At 45.6% G+C, this 22,450-nt stretch overlaps 1 protein-coding gene across 1 annotated transcript in view; it reads left to right on the forward strand.

Annotated features, from left to right (window-relative positions):
• Positions 1–18,080, forward strand: part of LOC138364721 (putative mediator of RNA polymerase II transcription subunit 29) — a 77,741-nt gene extending 59,661 nt beyond the window's left edge. Inside the window, exon 2 of the mRNA XM_069324695.1 lies at positions 15,080–18,080. Within this exon, the coding sequence (XP_069180796.1) occupies positions 15,824–17,884 (2,061 nt within the window). The 5' untranslated portion in view covers positions 15,080–15,823 and the 3' untranslated portion in view covers positions 17,885–18,080. The remainder of the gene's footprint in view (positions 1–15,079) is intronic.
• The last annotated feature ends 4,370 nt before the right edge of the window (positions 18,081–22,450 follow it).

The raw sequence follows: 22,450 nt of genomic DNA on the forward strand, positions 1-22,450 counted from the left end.
TGCGCCAATCCGCCCCCAAGAAGTATGGGAAAATACCCGAAGGAGGATAAGGGCCTTAGAGCACTCAACACGGAGGTAAGAGATATGGAGAGACCAAGAAAAACGAGTGTCAAAGAATAACCCCACAAGCTTCGCGGAATCTTTGTACTTAAGGGGATGACCATAAAGTGACTAAGAGGGACGAAGAATGACCCGTTTCCGAGTAAAAGTCATGGCACAAGTCTTAGTAATGGAGAACTTGAAGCCATGATCGGTGGCCCAAGACGACACGGCGTCAATCGCAAGTTGAAGCCGGCGTTGAAGGAGAGGCGAATCATCACCGTGACAGCAAAGGGTAAGATCATCGAAATAGAGAGCGGAGAAGACGCCTGAAGGAAGAGAGGAAAGAAGAACATTGAGGGCCACCAGAAAAAGAGTAGTGCTTAGGACACTACCCTGGGGCACACCTTCGTATTGCTGAAAAGAGGCAGAGAGAGCGGTGCCGAGCCTCACCCGAAAGGAACGACGAGAGAGGAAGCTGCGGAGAATGAGAGCGAGACAACCACGAAGGCCAAAAAAATGAAGCTGGGATAGAATATGATACCACCAAGTAATGTCGTAAGCCTTTTCCAGGTCAAAAAGGACGGCAACAACGGAGGTCTTCGCAGCAAAAGCAGTACGAATATAGACCTCCAAGCTCACCAGGACATCTGGTGAGCTGCGGCATTTGCGGAAACCAAATTGAGAAGCGGAGAGGAGGTGATGTTGTTCCAGGAATCACATCAGACGAACGTTAACCATACGTTCAAAGAGTTTGCAGACACAACTTGTGAGGGCAATAGGGCGAAAGTCCTTAGGGGATGTTCCCAGAGATCTTTGTTTGCGAATAGGGAGGACAACAACATCGAGCCAGTCCACAAGGACTGACGACGACTCCCAGATCTGATTATACAGACTCAGTAAATACTGAGACGTGCATGGAGGGAAATGGCGAAGCATCTCATAATGAATGCCGTCGTAGGCCGCCGCCGTAGAACCGAAGAGGGCCAGGGAAGAACGAAGTTCAGAGAGAGAGAAGGGATCGTTATAGGGAAGTCGAAGACGAGTGCAGAAATCTAAAGGACGAGATTCATGGACAGGTTTACGAAGAAAGAAAGATTGGGGAAGATGAAGACCAGAGCTAACAGAAGAAAAGTGGAAACCGAGTTCAGTAGCGACCTGCAACGGGTCTGCCAAAAGAGTACCACGGAGGTGAAGGACCGGTGAAACATCGGTGACGAACTTACCCTCTATCTTGCGGATACGCTTCCAGATCTGCAGCAGAGGAGTTTCAGATGTAATGGTGGAGACATAAGATGCCCAACATTCACGTTTTGCCATATAGATGGCCCTAAGGGTCACTGCACTCGCCTTCCGAAAGAAAAGAGAAGAATCGGCCGTCTTCCGACGGCGGTGCCTCTTCCAGGCTGCACGCTTACAGCGGACAGCCCGAGCACAGTCTGCATTCCACCAGGGAACGCACTTCCATGGACCCCGAGAGGAAGAGTGAGGAATACAGCGGAAGGCAGCCTCGAAGACAGTGTCACGAAAAAAGAGGAGAGAGTGAGAGAGAGGCAGAAGGGAGAGGTCAGAGAGAGCAGCACTGAGGTTAAATAGGTTCCAGTCCGCCTTAGCAAACTGCCACCTAGGGAAAGAGAGGGGAGGGTGAAAAAAGAGAAAGGTAACAAGGATGGGGAAATGGTCACTGCCATTGAGGTCATCAAGAACCTACCAAGTGAAATCTAAGTAAAGAGAAGACGAGCAAAGAGAAAGATCAAGGGTGCGAGTCCGAGAGTCCAAATGCGTGGGCTCACCAGAATTCAGAAGAGACAGGAAAGAAGAGAGGATAAACGGCTCAAGAAGGCGAATATATTATATATATATATATATATATTAACACCCGTCTGCCGGCGGGGAAGTGGTTCAAATAGCTTCGGCTATCACTTCCTTATGTCCGGTCATGATGGTCAAGAGGATTAAGGCGTCCTGTAGATACCAGTTGCGTTTATCCTCGCAGTATGGGTTCGAACCACTTCTGGTCTGGGGTGTGAGTTTTCAGTCGCATATAGTCCTGGGGACCATACAGGACACTTCACATTTGTGTTCCTCGCATGTGCCCCAAAGAATGAGGTGATTTGATAAAATGATTTCCCTAAGACTACCATCTGAGTGCCGGCGGGGAAGTGGTTCAAATAGCTTCGGCTATCACTTCCTTATGTTCGGTTGTGATGGTCAAGTGGATTAAGGCATCCTGTAGATACCAGTTGCATTGCCCCTGGCAGTATGGGTTCGAGTCACTTCTGGGGTGTGCATGTGTGAATCACACATGTACACATGTGTGATTCACATGTGTACACGTGAATCATGTACACTTGCCAGCTGATGTAAGTAGGCAGGTAGAATTTCCTTCAAAAGGTCATTGGATGTCGATGAGGAGGACAGGAAGGCTGGTACCGCGATTTGCGTTGCTGTATATATATTTTGGTAGCAGTCTTTCCTGTAGACATATATTATTAAATATGACCGAAAAAGTAAGATTAATAATTCTAACACGAATTTTCTCAATATTTCTTATGGTTCTTTTCACTGTTGATGGTAATTGAAAAATCAATTCCCCACAATTCATTTTTATTCCTAGTCTGACGTGACACTTGAACGCGTTTCGTAATAACTTATTACATTATCAAAGACTTTAGTTTACACACACACACAACTATATCCTTCAAACACTAAACAGAGTTTAAACAGCTTTGATTTTATACCTGCATTTGGGTGAGGTGATATGTTACAACAGTTTTGGATGAGGTGAAAACAAATTTTCAACACAAGACAGAACACGAAACAATGTGTATAATATTTTGTAAGTTAAAGGGAAGAATGGAAGTAACTGCAAAGGGCCTATTGGCACATATTTCTTGATGCTTTTATATTGGTGCGGAGTCTTGAAGTGGGTAGAATATAGTTGTGCATTAATTGGCTGTTGATTGCTGGTGTCGACTTCTTAATGTGTAGTGCCTCGAAGATATCAAGCCGCCTGCTATCGCTGTATCTATCGATGATTTCCGTGTTTTTTGTTAAGACTTCTCTGGTGATGGTCTGGTGGTGGGAAGAGACTATATGTTCCTTAATGGAGCCCTGTTGCTTATGCATCGTTAATCGCCTGGAAAGAGATGTTGCTGTCTTGCCTATATACTGAATTCTTTGAGGCTTACAGTCCCCAAGTGGACATTTAAAGGCATAGACGACATTGGTCTCTTTTAAAGCGTTCTGCTTTGTGTCTGGAGAGTTTCTCATGAGTAGATTGGCCGTTTTTTTGGTTTTATAGTAAATCGTCAATTGTATCTTCTGATTTTTGTCTGTAGGGATAACGTTTCTATTAACAATATCTTTCAGGACCCTTTTCCTCCGTTTTATGAGCTGTGGAAAAGAAGTTCCTGTAAAATAGTCTAATAGGGGGTACAGGTGTTGTGTTAGTTGTCTCTTCAGAGGTTGCATGGCGTTTCACCTTCCTTCTTATGATGTCTTCAACGAAACCATTGGAGAAGCCGTTGTTGACTAGGACCTGCCTTACCCTACAGAGTTCTTCATCGACTTGCTTCCATCCTGAGCTGTGGCTGAGAGCACGGTCGACATAAGCGTTAACGACTCTCCTCTTGTACCTGTCTGGGCACTCACTGTTGGCACTGAGGCACATTTCAATGTTTCCTTAATGTAGACTGCAGAGTGGAAACCTCCGCTCGTTTCCATGACTGTTACATCTAGAAAGGGCAGCTTCCCATCCTTCTCCATCTCTTTTTTCGGTCATATTTAATAATATACATATATATATATATATATATATATATATATATATATATATATATATATATATATATATATATATATATATATATATTATTAAATATGACCGAAAAAGTAAGATTAATAATTCTAACACGAATTTTCTCAATCTTTCGTACATTATGCTTCACTGTTGGAGGTAAATCAAAAATCACTTCTCCAAAATTCATTTTTTATTTCTAGTCTGACGCGACACGGGCGCGTTTCGTAAAACTTATTACATTTTCAAAGACTTCACAAATACACAACTGATTAGAACTTGCGTTTCCCTGATTTTATATCTACATTTGAGTGAGGTGGGAAGGGTGATGTGGCATTACATTTGAGTGAGGTGGGAAGGATGATGTGGCATTAACACAAGACAGAACACTAGAGGATATTAATAGGGTATTAAAAGTATCAACACAAGACAGAACAGAAACAATGGGTATTGAATAGAAGTGTTTGTAGAAAGCCTATTGGTCCATGTTTCTTGATGCTTCTATATTGGAGCGGAGTCTTGAGGTGGGTAGAATATAGTTGTGCAATAATTGGCTGTTGATAGCTGGTGTTGACTTCTTGATGTGTAGTGCCTCGCAAACGTCAAGCCGCCTGCTATCGCTGTATCTATCGATGATTTCTGTGTTGTTTACTAGGATTTCTCTGGCGATGGTTTGGTTATGGGAAGAGATTATATGTTCCTTAATGGAGCCCTGTTGTTTATGCATCGTTAAACGCCTAGAAAGAGATGTTGTTGTCTTGCCTATATACTGGGTTTTTTGGAGCTTACAGTCCCCAAGTGGGCATTTGAAGGCATAGACGACGTTAGTCTCTTTTAAAGCGTTCTGTTTCGTGTCTGGAGAGTTTCTCATGAGTAGGCTGGCCGTTTTTCTGGTTTTAAAGTAAATCGTCAGTTGTATCCTCTGATTTTTGTCTGTAGGGATAACGTTTCTATTAACAATATCTTTCAGGACCCTTTCCTCTGTTTTATGAGCTGTGGAAAAGAAGTTCCTGTAAAATGAGGAGTGTACAGGTACACTCCACTGACACTTGTACACTGACAGGTACAAGAGGAGTGTTGTTAACGCATACGTCGACCGTGCTCTCAGCCACAGCTCAGAATGGAAGCAAGTCGACGAAGAACTCTGTAGGGTAAGGCAGGTTCTAGTCAATAACGGCTTCTCCAATGGTTTCATCGAAGACATCATAAGAAGGAAAGTGAAAAGCCATGCAACCTCCGAAGAGACAACTAACACAACACCTATACCCCCTATTAGACTATTTTACAGGAACTTCTTTTCCACAGCTCATAAAACAGAGGAAAGGGTCCTGAAAGATATTGTTAATAGAAACGTTATCCCTACAGACAAAAATCAGAGGATACAACTGACGATTTACTATAAAACCAGAAAAACGGCCAGCCTACTCATGAGAAACTCTCCAGACACGAAACAGAACGCTTTAAAAGAGACTAACGTCGTCTATGCCTTCAAATGCCCACTTGGGGACTGTAAGCTCCAAAAAACCCAGTATATAGGCAAGACAACAACATCTCTTTCTAGGCGTTTAACGATGCATAAACAACAGGGCTCCATTAAGGAACATATAATCTCTTCCCATAACCAAACCATCGCCAGAGAAATCCTAGTAAACAACACAGAAATCATCGATAGATACAGCGATAGCAGGCGGCTTGACGTTTGCGAGGCACTACACATCAAGAAGTCAACACCAGCAATCAACAGCCAATTATTGCACAACTATATTCTACCCACCTCAAGACTCCGCTCCAATATAGAAGCATCAAGAAATATGGACCAATAGGCTTTCTACAAACACTTCTATTCAATACCCATTGTTTCTGTTCTGTCTTGTGTTGATACTTTTAATACCCTATTAATATCTTCTAGTGTTCTGTCTTGTGTTAATGCCACATCATCCTTCCCACCTCACTCAAATGTAATGCCACATCACCCTTCCCACCTCACTCAAATGTAGATATAAAATCAGGGAAACGCAAGTTCTAATCAGTTGTGTATTTGTGAAGTCTTTGAAAATGTAATAAGTTTTACGAAACGCGCCCGTGTCGCGTCAGACTAGAAATAAAAAATGAATTTTGGAGAAGTGATTTTTGATTTACCTCCAACAGTGAAGCATAATGTACGAAAGATTGAGAAAATTCGTGTTAGAATTATTAATCTTACTTTTTCGGTCATATTTAATAATATATGTCTACAGGAAAGACTGCTACCAAAATATACTAATATATATATATATATATATATATATATATATATATATATAAATATATGTATATTGTTGGGGTTTCACTTCTCTATCCTTACTCTGGGGTGAGCAATAGTTATGCTCAAGGTCACTCATCGTAGCCCTGCGGGTCTTCACTCGATCCTCACGGCGCCACTGCACGCTAGGAGAGTGTCCCAGTCAATCTCAACGGCCTCTGATTGAGAAGGAGTGGGAACACGACTCGTTCATTGGACTGTCATGTGCCCTCACCAACAATCGGGCTCTACGGTTAACCACAAGGTCGCCAACTGGTGTTTTAGGTGGCCAGTAACACCTCAGTGGACTTCGTGGAATTAGTGGTAGCCTTGGCAAGGTCACACTCAATAGATCAGGAGTTCAGGCAGGTGTGTACTTTTATCACTCTATGCTTTCGGTATAATATAGCCACAAGATCAATGGAGGAGATGATAAAAACACAATGGTAATTTTGTATTCTACTTAAAATGTATGAAAGATGTCACAAGGCCAAACAAAAATAAATAAATCAACTGATCCTGGCAGCGGCCGGTAGTTCCCACGAATAGTATGCACCCACTAAGTGGCAACACCTCCCCTCCTCATCAAGTGTCAAGAACAGCTGATCGCCTGGCCCCCGCGCGAAAGCTTATTGCTTGTTTTCAGATTCACGCGCGCTGTTTCTTTAACTTCTCCAATATTACCAGAAACTCGCACTCTCGATATTGGCACAATAGCATGTATCACTTGGTTACACTGTACTCAGGCTCAAACAGTCGTTTCTACAATCAATGCTACAAATGATTCACTGTAATGGTTTTCACTGCCCTTCATTCAATGACATATGATAAAGTATTAACACTGGAGTTTTCAGTACTTTCTCTCGTGGGCAATAACGCAATAATTCACTGTACTCACACCTGATTAATCACTGCATGAACATAAGACATATATAGTGTATACCAATCAAACATCAATACATGGAAAATAAATAGTTTCTGGGCACGTAGCCTAACCTCCAAATACTGGCATAATATTAAATATAATTTATCACTATATGTTCACATCAAAATCTCTAGAAAGATATACACAACACAGTAAATTTATCACTCGTTCCTGGTGCCTGTACACACCAATAATCAACATAAGTATTATAAGTACTCTTGATAGTACTACACGGCAAACTGGTGCCTTACTGTGACATGGGTGAGACTTGCTAACCACATATAAAATCCTCAGGCTAGATAATATAGCCGAATAATATAGCTAACTAAAGAGAAATGGGGAGAGAACTAGAAACACCTACTTCAACCTATCCTCCGATGAGAGTCGAGATGTAGCTCCTGGTCCTCGTGTCGGGAACGCCCCCACACGACACGTCGTCGTGTCCTACCAGAGCCTCTCGTCGTCCCACCGTTTAGCGCGTCGTCTCCGTGCCCTCTTCTCTGCAGGTCCGTCCTCCTTCTTGACTTCTTGAAGGGTTGGAGTCGGTCTCCTGGCCGTCGTCTTCTCCCAACAACGGCTGCCGCCTTCGTCTCAGCTACAGTCGTCCGGATTCCCCAAATAGTCCTCTCCTTCCTCAGCTACCCAGTGGCTCTGTCAGCCACTACGCCGTCACGAACTGGTGAACTGCCACAGATGTCACATACGTCACTGCACGGCTTCACTGCTTCTTGCACAGTACCTGACTGGAGCACTTGTTGCTCAAATAACCGTCGATTCCCTCTCTGGTTCAACACATGAACTAGGGAAGACCTCACAGAGTACTGGCAGACTTCAGGTGACGCGTAAATCCACGGGAGCGGGAAACAACTGTCAAACTGACAGGACCAATCGTCGCACGTCCGACCTCTTTGATGTGTCGTGTCTGACTGCTGGCGCCAGCTCGGCGCGCTGGCCGGACCCCCTTCCTTCGTGACGTCACTTTCGCCACGGGAGGTTTTCATTGGCTCCCGGTGCCACATTGCTGTCGGTGACCAATCCGGTGCCACTGACGTCACACGGTTTTGGCGGGAAATCAGGGAGGCAAGCGCCATCTTGGCTCCCTAAAGGGCCTATACCACAGGCCAAAATATTACTATTTCACAAATTTCTCGGCTCTCCGAGAGCACTTCACTCTCTCCCATATATCAAATTGAAGCCTGCTACGTAGAGAACGCTTGGGAAAAGTAGACATGACTCTTACTGCAGGCGTGGGAGAATTATAAGGGGGGGAACTCCGTCACATACCCCTCCCCTTAAAATAAGAGTCATGTCTGGTTAGTGCATACGGGATAGGGCATCCGCAACTACGTTGTCCTTCCCCTTGATGTGTTTGATTTCCAGCCGGTATTCTTGCAGTAACAACGCCCACCTCGTTAGACGTTGGTTGGAATTCTTCATCTTGTATAAAAATGTGAGAGGGTTGTGGTCTGTGAATACCAGAACAGGTCTCGCCCCTCCTCCCACGTACACATCAAAGTGCTTCAGGGCCATGACTAGCGCCAATGCCTCCTTCTCAACGGTGCTATAGGCCCGCTGGTATTTTACAAACTTCTTCGAGTAGAACGCTACTGGCCTATGTACTTCACTCCGTTCTTGAGCCAACATGGCCCCTATTCCAACGTCGCTGGCGTCCACGTACAGGATAAAACCGGCTGAAAAATCTGGAGATATTAATACTGGGGCCTCCGTCAACAATTTCTTGGTTTTTTCAAAAGACTCTTGGCAGGCCTTCCCCCATCTCCATCTTACATTCTTGGAGAGTAGCTCGGTTAGGGGATGCGCTACCGTGGAGAAATTCCGGCAGAACCCACGATAGTACCCTATCATTCTGAGGTACCTGAGCAACTCCTTGCGCGTCTTGGGCACGGGGTATTCCTTTATGGCTGCTACTTTGTTATCAACTGGAGTGACTTCACCTTGGCCGATGACAAAACCGAGGTACTCTAAGTGAGCTTTCCCGAACTCACTCTTGGCCAAATTTACAGTCAGGTTAGCCTCCTCTAACCTTCTGAATAATTCCCCAAGTCTCTCCAGATGCGTCTCCCAATCGTCGGCGTACACGACGATGTCATCGATGTAAACCGTGCATCCTGCGGCACCCCTTAACAGCTCGTTCATCATTCGCTGGAAGCAGCTGCCGCTGTTTTTCATACCGAAGGGCAACACCTTGTACTGGTACAGCCCGTCAGGAGTCGCGAAAGCCGATATCTTCCTGGCCTCAGGAGTCAAGGAGATCTGGTAGTACCCCTTGAGAAGATCGACCTTGGATACGTATCGTGCACTGCCCACCTGGTCAATGCTCACTCTTGGCATGGGGTGAGAATCCGCCACTGTGATGGAGTTCACCCTCCTGTAATCTGTACAAAAGCGGTATGTTCCGTCTCTTTTCCTCACCAACAGGCATGGGGAACTCCACTCACTTTTACTGGGCTCCGCAAGATCGTTCTCAAGGAGGTACTCCACCTCCTTTCTCATCAGCTCTCGCTTCTCTGGGCTCACTCTGTACGCGCTCTGTTTGACGGGCCTGGCGTCCCTCACCTCCACCTCGTGCGTCACACTCCTGTGTCGTCGGGGCACGTCGGTGAAGAGGGAGGCATTCTTTCTCAGTAGGTCCGTCAGGTCCGCTCTCTGTTGCCCTTCCAGATGTAGCAGCTTGTCCTTGATGTTTGCCAGACTCTCAGTGTTGGTGAGACGGGTGCCATCCGCCCTGGACCACTTTCCTTCCTCCTCTGGGAGTTCTTGGTCCACCTGCACGCACAGAACTGTCTTCTGCTGGGGTTCTCGGGTCATCGTTCCTTCCTGCCTGGCGGCTTCTCCTTCCACAGTGAAGAAGGGCTTCAGGCGGTCCACGTGACACACCTGTTTCTTTCGGGGTCTGTCCGGCTTCCCAATTTCGTACGACACAGGACCCAACCGTCGCAGCACTTGGTATGGTCCCTCGAACCGCGACTCGGTCACCCTACCTTTACCTGGCAGCAAAACCATTACTTGGGACCCGACCTGGAAATCCCTCTGCATAGCTCTCTTGTCGTACCACTCCGACATCTTACGCTGCGCCTCCTTCAGGTGTTTCCCAGCCAGTTCCTTCGCTAGAGTGAGACGTTCTTTAAACTTCTGAACATATTCGTTCACCGTTCCCACGGTCGCTGCCGGTGTCCATTGTTCCCTCAGCATGGACAGGGGACTTCTCACCTCGTGTCCATACACTAGCTGGAATGGTGAGAATCCTAGTGATTCTACCACCGCGTTACGTATGGCAAATAACGCGGGATATACAGCCGCATCCCACTCAGCCCCCTGTTCTGCGCAGAATACTCTCAGCACGGTCTTCAATGTGGAGTGGAATCTTTCGATCGCCCCCTGCGACTGCGGTCGGTACGGCGACGATCGAATCTGAGTCACTCCCCATCCTGCCACCGTCTGTCGGAACCACTTCGACTGAAATATGCTTCCGCAGTCTGTCTGGATCTCTTTGGGCATCCCCACCCAAGAGAAAAATCGTTGTAGTTGGCCGGCTACTCCTTGCGACGTTAAACGTCACATCGGGACGGCTTCCGGAAACCTGGTGGAAGCACACATTATCGTCATTAGGTAGGTGTTCCCTTTCTTCGTCCTTGGCAAAGGACCCACCCCGTCAACTAGCAGACACTCGAAAGCAGGCCCAAACGCTGGAACAGGGATCAATGGGGCCTTCGGTATCGCGGACTGGCTCTTCCCTGCCCTCTGGCATGGTAAGCACGTCTTACAATAGCGCCTCACCTCGGCGTCCATACCTGGCCAGTAAAAGTAATCCCCGATCCTTCGCAGCGTCTTAGTCACTCCCAGGTGACCTGCAGAGTCCACGGAGTGCGATAGTTCCAACACGGCCGCTCTGCGCTGGGCCGGCAACACTACCTGGTGCCTCGTGCTTAGAGACTCTTCCCCGGCCTCCACCCTCACAGGTCTCCACTGCCTCATCAGCATGCCGTCTTGAAGGTAAAAATGAGTAGCCTTCTCAGGTCCAACACGTCCTCCTTGGGCCTCACTAATCAAATCGGGGAACTCCTCCTGCTGCAACTGTCCAAGACGAGTTCGGTCTACCCCCAGAGAACTGGTGAGGGTCACCTGCAACTCATCACTTGGGCTGTCTTCGCCCTCCGCTCGTTCTCCGGGTTCTACGAAGAGGTGATCTATTCCCAGGCTGCCTGTCGACTCCTCAGCCCCATCAGATCCACAACCTCCTTGTTCTTCGCGTTGTCTTGGTATCACAGCACAAACTGGGAACGCCACCGGTGCGATTCCCTCCTCGCCCCCGCAGGCGTTCAACTCTCCGCCTGTCTCCTTGTATTGTTCTAGGCACTCTTCGCCTTTCACAAGATTCGGAAGGACATATCCTCCACACGCGTCATTCCCCAAGATGATCTGCGCCTCCATCTTGGGCATTGATGTACAGACTCCCACCACAAGGGTCTGGCAGCCATAGTCGGAATTTAAAGTTACCTGGTGTAGGGGCACCCTCACTGGGCCTCCCACAGTGGTCACACTTGCCACCCCCACACTGGTACTCTTGTAACCCTCGGGGAACAGGGTTTCACTCACCAGGGTAAAATCGACCCCAGTGTCTCTTAAGATCTTCACGGAGATGGGGTCTGTGTCCCCCATCCTTACGGTTCCTTGACACACGAATGGGTGAACTTTCTTCTCCCCACTCAGCACGGGTTCATTCCGCACTCTCTCGGCCCTCTGGTCCTCGAACATCACTAAAGCAATGTGTCCCCGCTGCTTAGGGCGTCTGCATTCCCGCGCGTCGTGTCCGATTATTCCGCAGTTGTAGCAGCGGACCCTCGGCGGAGACCATCCGCCACCGCTCGCCTTAGCACTGCTTCCAGAGGCCGTCGCACCCTGTGTCTTTCCCGCACCGCTTGTTGACTCCTTGGTCGCAGCAACAGCTCCCGAGCTCTCCGCTTGGTTCTTCTTGATCGGTTCTACAGCACCTTTTGATCCTCGGGTGTTCCAATTTAAGAGGTGGGATTTGGGAGAACTCGCTCCTGTCCTCCATCCATCCGTCCTTCTATAATTCCTATCGTTTCCGACGTATACGGGTGGTCGGTGCTGTCCCTCTCGGCGTGGGCGTAGGGCTTCTTCTAACATGTCGGCTCGGTCGGCTGCGGCCCTCAGGTCCTTTATGTCCGCCTCCTTTACCCTCATCCTGATCTCAGGAGGGAGCACGGACATAAACTTTTCCATGACCATTAGTTCCTTGACCTGTTCGGTCGACCCCGCTTCTTCAGAGTCCAGCCACTTAAGGAACTTTCTTTCCATGTCCCTCGCCGTCTCCGCATACGATTTTCCTGGTGACCGGGTACATTCTCTAAACCTCTTCCGGTAACACTCCGGCGTGAGCTTGAAGGAACGGAGCACAGCTCGTTTTACCGCATCGTAGTTAGTGCATTCTTGGAAGTCGAGCATAGTGAAGGCTTCGCGAGCTTCACCTTTGAGCCTCCCTTGGACCAACTCCGCCCACTCCGCCCTCGGCCACCTCTTCATAGCAGCAACTCTCTCAAAGTGATCGAAGAAACTTTCGGCTTCACTAGGCACAAAGACTGGCAGGTCTCGTTCCCTCACTCGTCGGTCTTCATGTGGCGGCGGAGCAGGTGCACCTAGTCCTAGTTCAGCTCACTTCAGCTCTACCTCCTTGTTGGCTTCTATTTCCAGTTGTCTCAGCCCAACTTCTCGCTCTTTGCTGCGCTGCTGTGCTTCTCGCTCTTGGTCTTCCCGGCGTAGCTGTGCTTCTCGCTCTTGTTCTTCCCGGCGTAGCTGTGCTTCTCGTTCTTCTTTGCGCTGTTGTGCTTCTCGCTCTTCACGCTTCATCTGTGCTTCTCGCTCTTCTTTGCGCTGTTGTGCCTCTTCTCTCCTCAGCTGCGCTACTGCTTCTCGCTCTTCTCTGCGCTGCTGTGCTTCCAGCTGCAGCTTCATTATTTCCAGCTTAATGCTGTGCCTGCTGCCGCTGGATCCCCTGCTGCTTCCACCAATGCTCAGGTGTTCACCCACACTGGCAGGTGTTTGGGGCCGCTCTTCCCCCAAAGCTTCGTCTCGAGCCCTGAGCTGAGCCATTATCTCTAGTCTTCTTTCTGCCACTCTGGCAGATTTCAGCTTTTTTCCGAAATGATCCGCTATTGCCTGTAACTGTGCCTTGGTGCACTCTTCCAGCACCTGTTCGTCTCTAGAGTCAATAAATCTTGCTACTTTATCATCCTCCATCTTGTGCTATGAGTGATAACCTGCACCTGATCTCTAACACCACTGCCAAGTATCACCACTGCAACCTTTACTTCGATCGTATCCTGGCGAGGTCGGCAATGTTGGGGTTTCACTTCTCTATCCTTACTCTGGGGTGAGCAATAGTTATGCTCAAGGTCACTCACCGTAGCCCTGCGGGTCTTCACTCGATCCTCACGGCGCCACTGCACGCCAGGAGAGTCTCCCAGTCAATCTCAACGGCCTCTGATTGAGAAGGAGTGGGAACACGACTCGTTCATTGGACTGTCATGTGCCCTCCCCAACAATCGGGCTCTACGGTTAACCACAAGGTCGCCAACTGGTGTTTTAGGTGGCCAGTAACACCTCAGTGGACTGGTGGAATTAGTGGTAGCCTTGGCAAGGTCACACTCAATAGATCAGGAGTTCAGGCAGGTGTGTACTTTTATCACTCTATGCTTTCGGTATAATATAGCCACAAGATCAATGGAGGAGATGATAAAAACACAATGGTAATTTTGTATTTTACTTAAAATGTATGAAAGATGTCACAAGGCCAAACAAAAATAAATAAATCAACTGATCCTGGCAGCGGCCGGTAGTTCCCACGAATAGTATGCACCCACTAAGTGGCAACACCTCCCCTCCTCATCAAGTGTCAAGAACAGCTGATCGCCTGGCCCCCGCGCGAAAGCTTATTGCTTGTTTTCAGATTCACGCGCGCTGTTTCTTTAAGTTCTCCAATATTACCAGAAACTCGCACTCTCGATATTGGCACAATAGCACGTATCACTTGGTTACACTGTACTCAGGCTCAAACAGTCGTTTCTACAATCAATGCTACAAATGATTCACTGTAATGGTTTTCACTGCCCTTCATTCAATGACATATGATAAAGTATTAACACTGGAGTTTTCAGTACTTTCTCTCGAGGGCAATAACGCAATAATTCACTGTACTCACACCTGATTAATCACTGCATGAACATAAGACATATATAGTGTATACCAATCAAACATCAATACATGGAAAATAAATAGTTTCTGGGCACGTAGCCTAACCTCCAAATACTGGCATAATATTATATATAATTTATCACTATATGTTCACATCAAAATCTCTAGAAAGATATACACAACACAGTAAATTTATCACTCGTTCCTGGTGCCTGTACACACCAATAATCAACATAAGTATTATAAGTACTCTTGATAGTACTACACGGCAAACTGGTGCCTTACTGTGACACGGGTGAGACTTGCTCACGACATATAAAATCCTTTTAAAACACAAATTTAAAACACAAGTATCAAGATCAATTAAACCTAATAAAGTGTACATATCCTTATCTCCTACTATCTCTTCCTTAATCTTTTTATGACCTCTAATGAAATTTAAATATTCTATTGCTCTTAGTAAGTTTCTAACCTCTCTAACTTTCCAATTAGTGATTAGAGTTTTCTTCTGGTTGTGTGGCCAAATCCCAATATTTTCATGTTTCATTAAATTAGTTAAAAAACCATATTCCATGGTTTTTACAACTAACCCTTGAACTTTTTTATTATCATCTAGACCTAAATATATTTGTTTAAATTTATTAATTTCAGATACTTTATTTTTTAAGTTTAGGCTTAATTCATATGAAAAAAACATCGTTTATATATTTTAAAAAAAAAGTTAAACAAGCATAATATACTATCATTTTATCTTTATGTAAAACGAATAAAATAAAAAGTGACACTTTTTTCTTTGTTTTAGGATTCGGATTTACTCTGTGAGCACACTGCACAACCTAAAAACTACAAGATGTATCTAACCAGCTACAGCTTGTCTCAATGCCAGTTGTATACACATGCATGATTCTCCAGCCTGTGGGATTCTTCTGCTTTATTGTTTTCAATGGCTCCAATTAAGAACAACGTGAATCGTCGAGATCCACTCCCCAATGAGCCACCCACCACGTTTACATCAGAAGAACAACTCTATGATGGTCTCCCTAAATATTTTATATTAAAGGGGACTCATCTGTACTCTAGTATAAGAACACTGACTTATGTTCAAGAATACCATCTCCCCATCCTATCCAGAATTGGAAGATAAACAAAAATATAAAATATGGATAACTAATGATCAGTTGGAAAAATTATCCACATTTTCTTACATGGATAATAACAATGGTTGGTACATTTGCATAAAATGTAATGGCATATTTATATCATTCCAGAAAATAATAGATCATGAGTGTAAGAGAGCACCATTTGTAGTATATACAACTACATTAGATAAAATTAATGAAATATTATATATAATAAAGGCAATGAAAAAAAAGGATAAGCATGATGATGATGATGATGATGATGATGATGTCGATGATGATAAATCTTTTGAAGAGTCAGCCTTTTTATTTAAAACCAAGTATGAAAATTTAAAGACTCAAATATCAAGAATAAACAAACTTTCATACATGAAGGGTTTAGATTGAAGAATGAAATCATTCCAATTATGGAATGTAACTGCTGTGAAGTAAAATTCCCACTTCCAAAGTATAGAAATAATATACTGAAGATAATCGACTTACTTAAGAATGAAGTGAAACCCAAATGTTCTGCAAAGAATATGAATTTGACAGAATCTTTTAAAATAATACTGGAAAGTTTACATTACATAATTAAGAACCAATTTCAGTATAAGAATTGTGATATAGATAAGAATAGATTATCTAGAATTATCCTACAAAAAATAATTTCATCTGGTTTTATACATCAAAATAAACGGGAAGTTTTAGAAGACTACTTTTTAGGTATACAAATCAGGAATTTATTCAAAAACGAAGGAAATGAAAATATTCTTCCCTCAGTCACTAAAACTACAACTAACATTACTGAATCAGCAACTACATCATTATTATTACAGGAGATAAATAATGATAATGATGATAAGGATAATGAAGATGATAGAAAAAGAAGAAACAGCAGAAGTAGAAGTGGCAACAGAAAAGACATCAGCATCATAAGAGGCAGCAGCAGAAGAATTAGCATCAGAAGAGGCAGCAGCAGCAGCAGAAGAATTAGCATCAGAAGAGGCAGCAGCAGCATAAGAAGAGGCAGCAGCAGCATAAGAAGCAGCAGCAGCAGCAGCAGTAGAGGCAGCAGCAGTAACAGTAACAGTAGTAGTGATGGTGGTGGCAGTGGTAGTAGTAGTAGTAGTAGTAGTGGTGGTGGTGGTGGCGGTGGTAGTAGTAGTAGTAGTAGTAGTAGTAGTAGTAATAGTAATAATAATGATGATGATGGTGGTAGTGATAACAGTAAAGAAGATAATAATGAGCATGATACAGGCAATAAGGAAGAATTAGGGTCATTGACAAACAAAGATTTAGATAAATCTGCTACTTCTACTACTACTACTACTACTACTACCACCACCACCACCACTAGTGCCACCACCACCACCACCACTACTACTAGTACTACCCTGACCACCATCGCTGCCACTGCTGTTGCTGCTCCTGCTGCTTTGGAATCTGATGATGAAGAATCAGTTTTGGAAAATAAGGTGAAGAAGAATATAACAACATTTAAAAGAATTGCAAACAAAACTCAGGAAAGTGGAGTTCATCATGTTCAACAACAACAACAACAACAACAACAACAGCAACAACAACAGCAACAACAGCAGCAACAACAACAGCAACAACAACAACAGCAACAACATAGAGAAGAATATTTTTTGGATCAAATTCCTGATTTCATTGATGCCCTCTTTCCCTCAGAAACTAACACCACAAGAGGAGGAGAAAAAAATAACAACATTTATTTGCCATCTGCTTCAAGCTCAAATTATCAACTAATATCAGAAACCACCAATTTACCAGCAGCCAATTTGAAGTGTAATTATCATCAACCTAACATACAAATTGAAGAAGAAGAAGAAAAAGAAACAGATCTGACTTATATAATTGACAAATATTGTAGTAAAACAGGTGAATCAATTAATAATGATTATCAACAACTAATGGTGTCGTTTCCTGAAAATACAATATTAAGTTCAGGTTTGAATGAAGATGCATATGTTAATCAACAACAACAACAACAAGAATTATTGGTACACGAAGATCAACAGTTTTCAAATACCTATTATAATGCACCTCCAAATTTATATCATGAACATTCATTGACATTCCTTGATCCAACAGTGTCACCATCTACCTCAGGAGCAGGAAATCCATTACCCACTTTGAGTTTATCTCTAAATACAATTTCAAGTTCAGATTGGAATGAAGATGTATATGTTAATCAACCACAACAACAACAACAACAACAACAATTATTGTTATCTAAAGATCAACAGCTTTCAAATACAAATACAAGCTACAATGTACCTCAGATACATGCTGATGGAAATTTAAAGCATGTACATTCATTGCCACCAACAGTGTCACCATCTATCTCAGGAGCAGGATCCACATCTGGAAATTCATCATCCACTTTGGGTTTATTATCTCTTTCAAACCAAGATGAGAAAATAACAAGGGAAGTGAGTTTATTATCTCACTCACTATCTTAATTTATACAAATATAATCCCAGATGTAAGTGTACAAACCTGTTTTAACCGAAAGAATAATACAGTACACTTGTAAGATATTAATAACAAACAATAAAAAGCTAATGGGATAGGTTATTCGAACGCTTTCGTTAGCCAAAATTACTTAAAATGTAACACTTGTCTAATTGTAAATGATAAATGTAATGCGTGCATCAAAAATCAATTTGTTTAATCAACAGTGGAATAAATGCATGTGCTTCCCTTCCCTCCATCCCCTGTACATCTGCCAGAGGGAAAAGCAAATCTAATCTGTTGTGTATGACTTGACATAAGAGGTAAAACCAGGTGTGTTGACCGTAAAGCTGATGATGGGAGGAGTAGAATTGTTGCAGATTGTGGCACACTGCTGCTTGTGGTGGCTGTTGTTGTTGTAGCAGACTGACGAAGCTACATATACATATACAACATATATGCAACCCATATACATATACAACAACATCACATAATTATTTGCGTTATGAGGAAATCTAGTTAATACAGCAACGTATTACTAGACTTGATTACAGCATTACATAGCTACATTACCATAGGCTGCATTCCGTTACCTTTGCAAGCACGCATAAGTAACCTAGAATACGATGCGGCCCCATTACTATGCATGGTAATCCCCCATTACTATGCGGTCACTCTTGTTAGGGCAAGCACGCATTGTGGAGCTGTAATAACCCTACCTGCTCTACCCTTACTCTCCACTCAATACCCCACTTTAACACTGCTTGCAGATCAATGTGACCCCCCCCCCCACCTCATGAACTACCGCAGTTATCAATTCTCAAATATTAAATGAGGAGGGAACAACAAGAATAGGGATTATTAATTTAAAACTAATAATTAAAAACGCATTAAACACTGCCACCATCTTTCCTCTAACATAAATGAATGTGTTTAAATTACTGCTTCCCCAAGAAGGAAAGGAATCAATAATCATGAACTCAAGGGCAATAGAATCTTGGTAAATAATTCTTGGGAATTAAAACTGTAATCTTTACTTTACTGATAGAGGATTCTAGGACAACTCTAATATCCATAAAATGGAGGAGAACACAGGGGAATTTCTAGCCCAGCAAATGAATAACCACATATAAGAATGAATAACACAGCATTAATCAAAGGGAAACAAAACACAAAATCGATTAAATCACTTCATTAAAACATGTATATTGAGATCAAATTGAAAAATATATCCTACTTTAATAAGACATCCTACGAGGCAAATTGGAAACCGACGTGCAATTACTTGATGTACCAAAACTCAGACAGACATTACCTTTATCCTCCAAAACCGGCCAAGGTGTTAAATGTCTTGCCCCACAGGTCAGAAGACCTGTACCCCAGTAAGCCCAAGACACACTGACTTCAATTCTCTTAAACTACCCCTGGGAGACCTAAGGGTTTCCTCTAGAGCTTGGCTCCGGCTAGGAGCACCAATCAATTCAAAGCAAAGCTGGATATCCTGAAGGCTGGGCCAATGGGTGACAAGGAGGACTACCCTGGAGAACTCCGCCTCTCAAAAGTCGAACCAATGACTACACTGTCCCGAGAATTATGTTTTAATCCTGCAGAATCATGAAATGTTCCCACGCTACACACAGGAAACCAACAGCCGTTTATGGCTCCCAGTCCTCTCACTCGAAACTTGAGAACTACGGTAATGGTACTGAAGTCGTCACTGGTTCTAAATCGGTCAATGGTCATGGAGGGGACAGGGGAAGAGAGAGGGGAAGATGGATTGGAAGGGATTTGGAATAGGATTGGAGGGAGGAATTAGGGTATAGGGGATTGGAAGAGGACAGGACTAGGGTGGGCTCCCAGGAAGGACACCTGACGCCAAAAGTTATTGGGAAGGGAATGGCTGGTGGCTGGGTAACAGGGGAGGGGGAAAAATGGAAGGGGAATGTGGCAACAGGGGAGTGGCGAATGAACAAGGACAAGAGGAAGGGGAGAAGGAGGAAGAGAGGAGAAGGGGAGAGGGGAGAGCCATGAACTTAGCACCAGATAATTACAAAGTTACGTTCTCACAGGGTTAATCATAGAGCAGACATGGTGAATTTAACTTCACGAAATATGGAAATATTGAAGACGAACAAAAGTCTGTATCGGTGTACTTCTTGGTTTACTATTATGGTATACACAAAGGTGTTATAACAAGAGTTCACTTCGTGTCTTTCTCTGGAATCTATTGCAATAGTGCAAACCGTCCTTCTAATAGAATGTCGTATTTTGGCGTATACTCTACCTTAGGCCTCAAAATTTTCGTACTAGAAAATGGTAGCGGCTCGCGAATTTGACATTCTGTCCCATTTTCTATGTTGGGTCGTCTGGAAGGTTAGGACTGGAGACTTTAGTACGATAATTTCTTGACGTTGTGAAATCTTAGGAGGACGGACATAACAGTTGGTTTACTTTAAGAGTAAACTGTTATTCCAGCAACAGTCGATTACGAATTGCTGTAATTGTATAATCATGGTCATCCCTAACTAGACCAGGTCATCCCCAGGCTAGACCAGGTCATCCCCAGGCTAGACCAGGTCATCCCCAAGCTAGACCAGGTCATCCCCAGGCTAGACCAGGTCATCCCTAACTAGACCAGGTCATCCCCCAGGCTAGACCAGGTCATCACCCAGTCTAGACCAGGTCATCCACAGGCTAGACCAGGTCATCCCTAACTAGACCAGGTCATCCCCCAGGCTAGACCAGGTCATCCCTAACTAGACCAGGTCATCCCCCAGGCTAGACCAGGTCATCCCCCAGGCTAGACCAGGTCATCCCCCAGGCTAGACCAGGTCATCACCCAGGCTAGACCAGGTCATCCCCCAGGCTAGACCAGGTCATCACCCAGGCTAGACCAGGTCATCCCCCAGGCTAGACCAGGTCATCCCCCAGGCTAGACCAGGTCATCACCCAGGCTAGACCAGGTCATCACCCAGGCTAGACCAGGTCATCCCCAGGCTAGACCAGGTCATCCCCCAGGCTAGACCAGGTCATCACCCAGGCTAGACCAGGTCATCCCCCAGGCTAGACAAGGTCATACCCAGGCTAGACCAGGTCATCCACAGGCTAGACCAGGTCATCTCCCAAGCTAGACCAGGTCATCCCCAGGTTAGACCAGGTCATCCCTAACTAGACCAGGTCATCCCCAGGCTAGACCAGGTCATCCCCAGGCTAGACCAGGTCATCCCCAGACTAGACCAGGTCATCCCCAGGCTAGACCAGGTCATCCCTAACTAGACCAGGTCATCCCCAGGCAAGACCAGGTCATCCCTAACTAGACCAGGTCATCCCCCAGGCTAGACCAGGTAATCACCCAGGCTAGACCAGGTCATCCACAGGCTAGACCAGGTCATCCACAGGCTAGACCAGGTCATCCCCAGGCTAGACCAGGTCATCACCCAGGCTAGACCAGGTCATCCCCCAGGCTAGACCAGGTCATCCCCCAGGCTAGACCAGGTCATCACCCAGGCTAGACCAGGTCATCCCCAGGCTAGACCAGGTCATCCCCAGGCTAGACCAGGTCATCACCCAGGCTAGACCAGGTCATCACCCAGGCTAGACCAGGTCATCCCCCAGGCTAGACCAGGTCATCCCCCATGCTAGACCAGGTCATCACCCAGGCTAGACCAGGTCATCCCCAGGCTAGACCAGGTCATCACCCAGGCTAGACCAGGTCATCCCCAGGCTAGACCAGGTCATCACCCAGGCTAGACCAGGTCATCCCCCAGGCTAGACCAGGTCATCTCCAGGCTAGACCAGGTCATCACCCAGGCTAGACCAGGTCATCCCCAGGCTAGACCAGGTCATTCCCAGGCTAGACCAGGACATCCCCAGGCTAGACCAGGTCATCACCCAGGCTAGACCAGGTCATCACCCAGGCTAGACCAGGTCATCCCCAGGCTAGACCAGGTCATCCCCAGGCTAGACCAGGTCATCCCCAGGCTAGACCAGGTCATTCCCAGGCTAGACCAGGTCATCCCCCAGGCTAGACCAGGTCATCCCCCAGGCTAGACCAGGTCATCCCCCAGGCTAGACCAGGTCATCACCCAGGCTTGACCAGGTCATCCCCCAGGCTAGACCAGGTCATCACCCAGGCTAGACCAGGTCATCCCCCAGGCTAGACCAGGTCATCCCCCAGGCTAGACCAGGTCATCACCCAGGCTAGGCCAGGTCATCACCCAGGCTAGACCAGGTCATCCCCAGGCTAGACCAGGTCATCCCCCAGGCTAGACCAGGTCATCACCCAGGCTAGACCAGGTCATCCCCCAGGCTAGACCAGGTCATCCCCCAGGCTAGACCAGGTCATCCCCAGGCTAGACCAGGTCATCCCCCAGGCTAGACCAGGTCATCACCCAGGCTAGACCAGGTCATCACCCAGGCTAGACCAGGTTATCCCCAGGCTAGACCAGGTCATCCCCCAGGCTACACCAGGTCATCCCCAGGCTAGACCAGGTCATCCCCCAGGCTAGACCAGGTCATCCCCAGGTTAGACCAGGTCATCCCCCAGGCTAGACCAGGTCATCCTGACGCTCAAA

The sequence above is a fragment of the Procambarus clarkii genome, chromosome 14 (genome assembly GCF_040958095.1).
Source record: "Procambarus clarkii isolate CNS0578487 chromosome 14, FALCON_Pclarkii_2.0, whole genome shotgun sequence".
Taxonomy (NCBI): domain Eukaryota; kingdom Metazoa; phylum Arthropoda; class Malacostraca; order Decapoda; family Cambaridae; genus Procambarus; species Procambarus clarkii.